This window comes from Dendroctonus ponderosae, unplaced genomic scaffold (genome assembly GCF_020466585.1).
Source record: "Dendroctonus ponderosae isolate FM_Combo_2020 unplaced genomic scaffold, Dpon_F_20191213v2 Dpon_F_20191213_1, whole genome shotgun sequence".
In the NCBI taxonomy this organism is placed as follows: domain Eukaryota; kingdom Metazoa; phylum Arthropoda; class Insecta; order Coleoptera; family Curculionidae; genus Dendroctonus; species Dendroctonus ponderosae.
In genome coordinates this window covers 23,141,504-23,153,221 of record NW_026017110.1, presented here as the reverse complement: position 1 = coordinate 23,153,221, position 11,718 = coordinate 23,141,504, and the positions used below count along the sequence as shown (strand labels likewise).

At 33.4% G+C, this 11,718-nt stretch overlaps 2 protein-coding genes across 3 annotated transcripts in view; one reads left to right on the top strand and one right to left on the bottom strand.

The window, feature by feature from the left end:
- The window catches only part of LOC109535629 (synaptotagmin-10), a 58,370-nt gene that overhangs the window by 20,976 nt on the left and 25,676 nt on the right, over positions 1 to 11,718 (top strand). The window lies entirely within an intron of this gene.
- The window catches only part of LOC109535636 (serine/threonine-protein kinase MARK2), a 12,407-nt gene continuing 7,409 nt past the window's right edge, over positions 6,721 to 11,718 (bottom strand). Inside the window, exons 4-11 of the mRNA XM_048670630.1 lie at positions 10,935 to 11,156; positions 10,592 to 10,839; positions 10,372 to 10,542; positions 10,175 to 10,320; positions 9,925 to 10,128; positions 9,694 to 9,871; positions 7,091 to 7,250; positions 6,721 to 7,028 (exon numbers count right to left, since the gene is read on the bottom strand). Coding sequence (XP_048526587.1) covers positions 6,810 to 7,028; positions 7,091 to 7,250; positions 9,694 to 9,871; positions 9,925 to 10,128; positions 10,175 to 10,320; positions 10,372 to 10,542; positions 10,592 to 10,839; positions 10,935 to 11,156 — 1,548 coding nt within the window. The 3' untranslated portion in view covers positions 6,721 to 6,809. The remainder of the gene's footprint in view (positions 7,029 to 7,090; positions 7,251 to 9,693; positions 9,872 to 9,924; positions 10,129 to 10,174; positions 10,321 to 10,371; positions 10,543 to 10,591; positions 10,840 to 10,934; positions 11,157 to 11,718) is intronic.

Below are 11,718 nucleotides of genomic sequence, written 5' to 3'. Positions count from 1 at the left end.
AAAGCCATTTTATCAACAGAGTTATTCAAATTCTTATTTGTTGACACTTCACTAGGAATGGAAGTGGAGTCAGAGTCGGTTAAAGGGTTTATCGATAACTCAGTCAAGGAGTTTAAAAGGTCTTCAACAGACATTAACAATTATTGAAAATTGCACTTACATAACTACTAGGAAAATCCGGGCCATGTCCTTTCTATAAGACGTTCTTGAAGATCCAACGATGGGTGTCTGAACCAGTCAACAGCTATCTCGCGAAAATAGACAATTTGGGTTCTATTTTCCGATGATCGATGAACAGCAAGGCAACAACAGCTCCCCAATGGATTGGAGCTTTTTCGATTTCCAGAAAACTCACTCTGCGTCCGCGATATTGTTCAACTTTCACCAAGGGTTCGTTTTCGGTTAATTCGACGAAAAAATCAGTACATTCGATATGTATTGATTCCCGCAAATCCGCACGACTGCGCCAGTTATATTTTGGACTTTTGAATTTTCCTTTTTAAAAACTTTATTTTCACAGATACAATATTTCCTTTAGCTCTGATTTCTCGGATTACTCTGACTACTCTGACTAACTTAATTATGCGTTTAGCAAGTATATATAAGTTACAAAATGCAAGTTAGCTTAAATTATGATAGTCCGGGCAGTTTAGAGGTTTGAGCGTCACATAACTCATGAGAGGAATAACACTCGAGAACCGCAAAAGTTCGTTTTCACATGTCCCGGTGGCAGCAAAATATATAGGCATTTATTTCCTTACATTTTTCTGTGTTTTTTACTAAAGCTAAGAAGCAGGCGAAATAATCCCTTAATTCTTCTTATTTTTCAGGAGTGAATTTTAAAGATTTATTTTCAGCTTTGATTATATATAGACCTACTGTCTAATTTTTACTAGCAAGCACTTTCCTAATTCTAATGATTTTGATCCGTTCTCTTCTTATTTGCTTTTTCGTATTTTATGCATTTTTCTTAAATTAAACAATCACATTTCTTAATGCAAATCAACTGGAAAACTGCTCTGCAAAAAAACTCTGACGCGCATTTACAAGGTCTAGTTTGTAAATTATTCGTTTTACAACTGTAAGAATTCAGCTTACATGTTGGTACATCAGAAAAATTCAGCGTAGGTTACGTGTGAATTGAAATATGTATTAAATTCATTTTACAACTTTCCCTTATATGTATTGTATGGCGAAGGTCTGTTAAAAATATGCCGGAAAACTGGAAAAAGTTATATTGTATATTATAAAAAGTTTTGTAGTTAACCTGCATAGTAAAGTTATATTTGCAGGAGCTTTATGAGAATAGGGATTTGGGTAAACATGTGATCAGTCATAATTTTGGGGGTGTTTTATTAGCATATAGTGCGTTAAAAACATATGAAGTTATTTGAGTTTCAAATGATGGAAACAGATAATAATGTAAGGAAAATGTGAGAAGAACTGTTAAAATGTAAATTCGTTTCAAAGGTTTTATCTTCTGAATATATGCTGAAATATGTATCAATTGCCTTACATTTGCAATGGATAAAAAGATTTAAAAATATATCACTACTAAGAGCGCCTGAATTTAGGTTTTTTCAAAAAACCTAAAAAGTTATTCGGCTTAAACTGGCGAAAGTTTTATTTCTCATCTTCATCCTTAATTGTTCTTGAGGGTTTTATGTCAAAGTTCTGATAGAAAACCATTAAATTATTGTAGAAGAAGGAAGCGGGTGTTACAACACTGAAGAAAATCCGTCATACACACCGAAAACCCCGATCATACACACTATAATATAAGTCTGCATTCCCTGTAATTGGACATTAAATTATGCCTTTTTGTTTGTGCTAATATCCGTCTGAGCAATTGGATTCGTAATTTTTTACAATTTAGAGGAAAAAAATGACATTTTTTAAAACGGTCCTATAAGTTATTGTCTGAATAGATACCAAATCACTAGTCAGTCTCATGGAAATTAGATCATTCTTTGCGAATTTTAATGCGAAAAAACATAAGTTTTAAATTGAAAAAGCGTTTCTTCAGAAATGATTTTAATAACATATGCAACTCACCATAAATATTGTTGGGATTCTGTCAAAATACTCGGCGATTCTCCAATTATTGGCAATTTCATAAAATGTTTCTTTTATGCCATATAGTGACGGTCTTTCAGAAACTTTACACTCAACCCCTTGAGTATTGTTAACGTATTGAACCGTTTTTTCCAAACAACAAGGGAATAAGTAGTTGATTCGTTTCTGCTCTTTTAAGATTTAATTTAGTAATTTTCTGCTTGCAGAATATCATGTAGCAACACATAATTATTTTCGTAATTATAATATGAACCTCATGGAATAGCGCAGCATATTAAAAACAAAATTACTATCTTTCCGAATGCTTTTATTTTGCAGTTCTCCTCCTTTATTTTATGACCCGCTTTTCATACATAAGAAAGCACACATTCGAAGAATGATATGGAATTTTATGTAGATTTTAAAATTTATAACGTTTCATAAAATGTTTATTAGATATTATTATTCTCTAGTCTTAATAGATTAAGTCTTAATCTCTAATTCTAGAAAAAAATTAACATCACGATTGTTAACAAAATACTATAAGATTTAGCAGCCAGTCAGACCAGCCAGAAAGAATGAAAGAATACGCTTTTAATTGCTAGAAACCGGTGACTTTTTCAGGCCTTTAACGTCAAGAATACATTTTTCCACAGCGACCTACAAGCCCGAAAAACTCTACTTTTTCCGAATGATTAGATATGATAGATAAAAAAGATCGTTTTTCGGTTTAACAAATGTATGCAAACTGTCTAAATTTATTTTTTCTAAAGCATGTAGGTACTATAAGCAGGGAATACGCGGTTTTACAAATTTTGTCAAAAGTTTATCAAATTATTTTTTTTAAATCAGAAATTATCCTCACATTCAAAATTGTGTTCTTGTTTAAACCTTTTTATCCTTCAAGTTAATTACTTATTAATTTAATTAATAAATAATGAAGTCTTAGTTTAAATAATATATTTTATATGGAACATGAGCATGAAAATATAACATCTTAAATCAATTAAACAGCGTCAAAAATTCTATGGAACGAAAGCATCATATTATGAAGTACCAGTGTAGTATTATGTTTATATGATTTAGAAAAGAATCAATATATAAATCTTGCTGGAATTTGGCTGTTCATTTGCAGATTATTCAGATATTTTCAACAGCGGCTAAAATGTTCAACTTAATTTTCTCGTCATCTGCAGAAAAATGGCATGGGACACATTACTTACATATACTGGCGTGTGATTGATGTATCTACCTAAAGCCTAAATAGCAGCCTTGTTTTGTTTATATTTCTTTAAAAGTTAAAGGATAAAATGTTTAGGTTCGGGCGTTTTTTCCCTTAATACTATAATTGAGTTTCTCATTTTCCTAAACCATTAAGTGCGTAGCCACAACGTCATGTAGACCAAACTTTTCATTCTTTTTGACTTTTTGACTCATTAAAACAAAATACGCAAATAAAGTAGTTGCTTTTTACTGCTTTTAACTTGACATATAGCTCTTTATTCAGATTGTATTATATGAGTAGCAACCCAATTTGACTTAAGAGTCGAAATGCAACTGAAACAAATAATGTAACTACAAAGTTTCATTTCCTGCCTGAAAAATAGACAAAACACATGCATGCGTTGTTTCTATGAGAGTAAATATAGAAGCATTCTGTTTGCAAAGTTGACGGATCCAAATTAAAACTCTTTGAGGTACAGTTTCCGTCGGATGCAGTACATGACGCGGAATTTCGTTCTTTTCCTCTGCTTTATTATGTAATTTACGTGCTCGGTTGGTGTAAAAAGACGTTTTCTTTTACCACATCCAGTTAATTTAATAAAAGAATGTATGAGTGAATGCAGTTGCACTTTTTATTTTCCTTAATAACTTAATTATGCCGCCCTGTTTTTTTTATTTAGGTTAGCAAACGCTCTGTTGTTTTATACAGATCAGTGAAGGGCATTTCCTACCATATCTGTAGGTCTTCAGATAGAATTCCTAGCATTTTCCAGCAATATGAGGTGCCTTATAATTAGCAGTTTCTAAAATGGATAGCTTTAACCTCAATCCGTAGGTAAACCACCAACAATGTGGAAACACATAGAACTGGCGGTAAAGAAGTGATTCGCTCGTTTATAGCATGTTAATAATGAACAAAACGAAATTTTCTATGGGGCCCTCCGGCATCGGAGTGTGACCGCAAACCGCAACATTAAACCCGAGCCAAATCTCGACTCCCTTTGACAACTAGCCGATTAATAATTTGGCCTTGTTCATCGGCCTCCTGAAAATTATTAAACAATTCGGGACTTTGTAGTCACGGTTATAATGGCGGCCTGTTTAGGGTTTCGATTTCGAGCTGAGAATGAAACCTTTAATAGCTTCCCCAGTGAATGGCTAATCCCGCATTAAAAATCGCATTCAATTGAAACATTAGGTTGCCGGAAAACTTTCTAGGGTTTCACGTCTTTTCTTTGCCATTTTTTTTGTACAAATCGGCGTCTATTTTATAATAGTTGCAAAATAAAAATGCACTCTTATCTGTGCTTTTTTCGTCAAGTCACGATCAATTTGTTTCTCCAAATTCAGACTCTTGAAAACACAATCTCTATTTGCATTGTTTTTGGGTTTTCTACGCGCAATGAACACGAGCGTTAGAAGCTTCTTTACCGTGAAAATGGTATGGAATTGAAGGCGTTTTGAGAGATTTCAGCTTTTTGGAAGCAGAATGCAGCTTTTTAACGATTTTGTATGTTTTTCGAGCTGAACTCAAGCAACTGTTTGAGTGTAACAGAGTAATAAATAATATGGCCGGTTGAAGACTCAAAATGTGATCAAATTTTTGATGAATTCTGTGTGGAGATTTAACGTGTTTTTGTAAACTAACCACTTTTCTAAAAAATAGCAACATTTCATTTGTTTTTGTACAAAAATCAACTTTACGCCGGTGTATTTTTTACAGGTTAGCTCAATGCATAACTTGTATTTTTAGGGTTTCAAAAATATTGAGTTTTTTTCAACACTTTACAAACAGGTCAAAGTATCTACTAATTTTTGGTTATTTTGAGAATCATTGAGTGTATATGTATTTATCAGCGCCTTGGATTCTCCGCTTTCCTGGAACGGAAATGCGAGAGAACTTGAGACATTTCGAGCGATCTGAATTTTGATAAAATACAAATTTCAAGAGAGTTAAATAGTTTTGCGTAAAATTCCATTTTTACATGTGCCCTTTTTGAGCTCCATAATAAATACTAGGTTTAGATCTACTCAGCTCCTCAAATGTAAATATAGAAATTTTGATTCCATTGTAGAGCAGAAATCGCCGGTTAAACATCAGAACTGCTCAATTTGGGCCATAATGATCGGTTGTTCTGTTATTTACTTAGCTCGTTCCGTTATTTACTTATTTGCGATAAACACGGTATTTTTTTGGCTAAGTATTTTGTACAAAAATGGAACTTGATGCATTAGCTCCTAAGCGGACTAAATTATCCATTTTTTCTTTGTTGAGAAAGATGATTTTTCTCCTTGACGGTGATAATTCTTTCGATAGATTCAACTGAATATTTCTTCGAAAATTATTTATTTGATATTGGTTATTATTTATCCATGAAAAGAACTCAACTGAGCAGACAGACGTTTTTTTTTTGCAACAAAACATTTATTTTATAGAATAATTTTCACGTATCAGTGATTTTAAAAGCACGTACAATTGTCGTAAAGGAGCTTGTAGTGGAAAAACAGTTAAATTAAACAATTGGGTACAAAGTTTTGTAATTGGTAAATTAAGGTTGGGTAAAACTTAATGACTGTTATAAGCGAATCCAAAGGACGAATATAACATTAAATCTCAAACAGAGTTTATTAAGTTTAATTCAACATTTTTTGCGATTTTGTTAGTCTAGACAGTAAATTAATACTCTTAACTTTTAATACTCAGTTAAGGCGCTCGCATTAATTATCAAAGTTATTTCAAGTACTTCCTTATTGTATTGGCAAAAAGCATCAAAAAGTGATTTGTTAACATTTTTTTGTGGAAACTGTTTGTACAACCGCACAACTGATACAATAAAGTGGTAAATTGAAGGATGCATATGTAAATCATCATGGAAAAAAAACTAATTCGAAATAAAAATAAGGAAAATTATCATCCACTTAATGCGCCCTTTAAACTTTGTAAATTTACCGTGACATTTTCCTCTTGAGAAAGAAATATTAAAACATTTTCGAATCTCCTCAAGCTTGGCTCATAAGTAAAAATGAGAGAATACAAATTACATTTTTAAGATAATTTGTACAAAAATACTAACTTTCAAATAAAGGAAAAATTCGAAAATGAAAATTTCGTTTTGCATTATGAAAGTGATTCCAGCCAGACATTTTCAGATCACGTTTTCCTCTCCAATAAGAAATGGAGGTACGAAATATTCTTGCGGAAAACACATGTTTTGAAGTTGCGTAGGCAATAACCTTTTCGCCACTTTTTTCTCGACAAGCAAATCTTTTCATGACGAAACGTTTTTATAAAACAGCAAATAATTTTGCGCGTTTATAGTACAACTTCCATGGAGAAATTTTATAGTGTTTAGTCTTTGCGACTGGCAAACACTATAAAATATTGTGGTTGGTTTTTATTTTGATGGCGCACATTCAGTTAATGGCGCAAAAAGCCGCATAAAACTTGCTAATTCATTTATTTAATTTCGTCTGTTTAAGTCTACAGTGCCGTAAAATACAAGGTATTTTTTTATTTATTATTTATATCTTTACTTCTTAAAATTGCCCAGTGTGGGCAATTTGTTAGGCACGTTGTTACAAACGTAACCGGCTATGGATCTGGCAATCGGATCGTACATGGTAGGTTTTTTCGCTTTTTGGTAAATTGTCTGATTTCGTTGCGCCATATCCCCATAGGCCATGGTGGGCTTTTCTCTTGGTTGTCCTGAAGTGGCTGGTCGAGCCATCTTTAATAATCTGGCCAAGGCCTTAAATTGCAAGAACAATTTATTTTAAAATGTCTCCAAAGTTTCGACCACACTGGTCTTACTTTGTACTCTTTGGACGTTGTTTGTGGCCTATTCGTAGTGGCTTTAGGATCACTTTGAGTTACAGCCAAGCTTCTTCTAATAAAGCCTCCATTCGTTGTGGTGGGTCTATTGTTGGAAAGTTTCTCTGATTGGGCTCTAGGGTTCAAACTATCACCTCCTCTAGTAAATGGCAAATAATACAATATAACTAAAACTAATTAGTTCACAAACAGAAACACATCAAAGTACTCATTATAAGCACGTATAGACCAAAACCTGCTGATACACTTGTCAGTTACACATGTAATTTACATTATAAAACTCAGTTCCGATTTTTAAATTGAACTTTCCAGTAAATAATGCTGGGAGCCATTTAAATTTGCCTAAATGTAAACTGATTTACATCGGGGAATATTCAATTTTACAGCGAAATTTGAATATTCAGATGGTGTCGACTATGGGAACTATTAATCCGTTAATAAATAACTAATTCCAATCGGTGCAATGGATTATATAATAATGTATCCATTTGTTTTAATGCTGGCGATAGATTTAATAATCCATTCGAACATATGAAGCATGCAAATCGAGCTCGATTGCAAACCAAATCATGAGTAATAGTATTTTCATTTGTTTTTCTCCAGTTTAATATCAGCGGCAGACTGTGCGTGAAATCCCGTTTTTTATTTACTTTATTTTGTACGTAGCCCTAAATGGTGAGTTTTATGCCGCAATAAAAAAACCTAATTTCAATGGTGTTGGAAGGAGCATAAAAACTTTTATGGTTCATTACCCGCATAAACTTGAGTGAGATATAAATAACCTCAAGTTCTACAAAACTATTCAAATATTGCAGTCATTTATTGACAAATTTCCTTCATGACTTTTAAAATAGTAGTTTCAAATAAAAAAATGATTGAACTACTTATCGCTTCCAAATCAAAAGTTCCTGGTCTCCTTTGCATTTAAATTAGGGATCAAAATCGTTTTCTGACTATATTGAATCGAAAAAATAAATATGCCAATGACAATCTCATCAGTATTCCAGTCGAATCTATTCCTCAAGCTGTTTAAAATTAAATTATCGATGGGATAATTTTTTAAATTGCTGTTGGCTTAACAAAAAAAAAACTTAAATTGAATCTCTGTCAAGCCAAATATGCTCTCTGCAAATTGCTCTAAGTATTCGGTTGGGAGAAAATGATGTTTGACTGCGGAAAATTGCGTATTAAAGGTGAATTTATTTCTTCAACTATTACTGGATTAGTTTTATGAGTTTGCAACTGAACTCGCTTAAGTACTTTTGTCACGAAGCGAAAATGCAAAGGTTTTTCTATGCTTCTTAACATACGAAAACCGTATACGTCTTCGTAAAGTTTTGAAAATGCGAAAACACCAAAAAGAATTGTATAAAAACAAAATGTTTAAAAAAAAATTTTGATCATAATTGAGGTGAGACGTGCAAAGAGTAAATTAAAATAAAATATTATTTTCAAGCGTGTCTTAGAAAGGCTGCGCTTTAAAATCTTAAAGTCTTAAAAGTAGCTAAACTGATCGAGAGTTTCTTAATGAACAATAAATTAATCTTTGAAAAAGTCATTGGCCCAATTTTCGTATTCTAACATAGCATTCTGAACGTGTGCTAAAATTAATCTAATTTCTTTCATTTCTGATCTGGAGTAGATTTTGATTCATTTCTCGTTATTTAGTGCAAGTTAAGTGCTCTCGAATTGTAATAATTTCGTTTAATGTAAGAATAAATCTGGGTAASYTTYMAWGYACGAGCAYGYARGACAAACTTTTTTGTATAATATTGGTTGTGGAAAATTATTCTTTGATCTGTTATTCTTGTATTTATGCTATTTTTACAAATTGCCTTTTTATCAACTTGTTTAAGGCATCCTTAAGGATCCTTATTTAACCATGGATTCTGAGCGATGATTTCCTATCGTTTTTCTAAAAATTTCACAAAAGCTTTCACAATTTGTATATTTTTAAGTACTCCCAGAATTTCAACATTTATTTTAGGAACATTTTCTAGTGTGTGATAAACACTTCCTGATTCCATATCCTTCCAAATCAAGAAAAACTGCGTTCCTTTCTTGATTTGTGTGTAAAAGATGAGTATAATATATTAAAAAGTATGTAAATTATTTGGAAAATGTAGAGACAATAAAAAATACCCTAAAAATGTCCTTATCAAATACTTGACAAAATAGTCCGTATATAACTAGTCGACGACATTTTTTTAAAGTAAGACAGATCAAGTCTTGTTCATCAAGTTTGTTGGCTACATTTTTAACTAGAATCAAAAAAATTCAGCTAGACATTTGATTTTATCGGCATATGAAAACACGACTTTCCGCTCATCGACTCATTCCTCGACTCCCGGAACATTTCATCAAAATAGCCCATAATTGCCCTAAAACCTGTTGCGAACTAAAACTTCTACTCTACAATTTATCGGTCTCGACTTAAAGGGCAAAGTTCATGTTTTGGATCGTTTTATGTCACTGACCCTACACAACTCCAAACACCTTGTCGCTGTGTTTTTCGAATAAAAAGTCCGATAAATGTTTACGAGTTTCGACATTTCTGTTGCTGACCATTCAATATTACTTACGAATTTGTCGGTTTTACATTCTTAGCCTCTCTGTTGGGTTCGATTTGTTCATCAGGGCCCGGATAGAGCCTTCGAACAACTTCTTTAGACGCTGTTGTGTTTAAAGCGCTGGGAAATTTCACAGCAGTGGGGGAGGAAACAGAAACAGAAGGCCTGAAGCTTTTTGGTGTTAGGCCAGCTATCAAGAATCAAGTGAATCAACCCCAAAAAACTTCCTACTGAATTACTTACCTGAATTGGTTTTTCTTGCGAGGAAAGCGGTTTTAATGTCCTTGTAGTTGTTCTTCTTTTCCAGTAGGTTCAGCTGAACAGTTCTGGGTCTCATTGCGGTAGTAGGTGTTCCAGCTTGTCTAAATTCTGCCTGGATCTTGAAAGGACCTTGTGCGCTCATCGGCGGTTTGTTATTTGACCGAGAATACACTTTTCTATCCTGCACTAAAGACAGATGTTTCTATCAAAAATATTCACTATAGATATTAACCTGTAATCGTCGGCGTGTCCCTCCCACTAAGAGGCTTTGATGCGATGCTTCTCAAGTTGTCTGGTCTTTTTACGGGGGAATTCTGTGGAAGACCTGTACCTGTTTCCGGCCCTGGCTGGAGTTTACTGATTCCATCGCCACTCAGTCTAGAAAGAATTCAGTTGAAAAATGTGAATAAAGCATCCAAAGCCACTCACTTGCTCAATGCCATTGCACGTGCTAAAATATTGTACATTCCACCAATTCTGCTAAACGGTTCCTCTTTTACTTTTCGAACCACCTCATGTGTTGGCAGATGGACCAAGTCGCAAATATCTTCAATTATTCTTGCCTGGTGTTTGATATCCAGTTTTTTCATTGGACTCGTTCTACGGGCCTCAGATAGTGCAAAGGTAAAATATCAACAGCAAAACCAACCTAATGAGTTTGCTGCCTTTATCGGTAACAAAAGGATGCACCATCACATCCTTGATGGATATTCGCTTGGTAACGTCCGGAATCAGCATTCGACAAACCATATTTCTAAAATCCGGAGAGAATAATGACAAATCTTTTATATGCGAGCTGCGGAGGCCTTTGTTGATTTGTAAAACCAGCCGTTTGCGACGATCTTGAGAGCTCAGTTGCTCGTTCCGGTCACTAACAAATGGCAAATACCCAAGAACCTGCAAACGCATGACACTATTCACATCATAAAATTCCTTAATCGCACATATGAAAGCGCATGTTTAGCCTTGAGTAATTCGGGTTTTGTACGTACCATGCCATAGAGAATAATTCCCAAACTCCACAAATCTACCTCTGAACCATACTTCATTCCAGTGATAAATAATTCAGGGGCAGCGTACTCTGGAGATCCACAATGGGTTTTCAAAAGCTCTTCGGGACTGTAGAAATTACTCAAACCGAAATCCACAATTTTTATTTGCGTTCGAGCGGAATTCAACATTACATTCTCCATTTTAAGGTCTCGATGCACGACCTAATAATGTGGAAAATGTGGAATAAATTAACTTTGCTGGTTTTGCAACAGGAAACATATAAATAACTGCGATGTGATTGAGGCGGTAGTAATAGTAAAGTAATCCAGCAATCTTAACCAAATCATTATCATTCAATCAAGGTAATCATACACCTTTCATATTTTGAAAATCGTTTAAAAAAATATTTCTTATAATTTTCTTCTGTTTCATATGCGGAGATAAAAATAATGTATTATAAATGCAATGTAATATAACGCTGTGATTGTTTAAATGTATATGAAAATAAATATTACTAATATTTTGTTGTGTGTTTAAGTGGTGATAAAAGACAGAATTTTCGGGGGTAATACCACGAGTGCTTTGAAATTACCGATAATTTTTCACGATTGCATGTTTTCCATAATTTCATGAGTCCGAAAGACGAGTGAAATTTGCAAGGAAAACATGCAATCGTGAAAAATTATATGTTAATTTTAAAGCTCGAGTGGTATTTAGTGAGATTATTTCTCGAATTAAATATTAAAAATTAAATTTCAGAATATATTTGACATCAGTCACTTT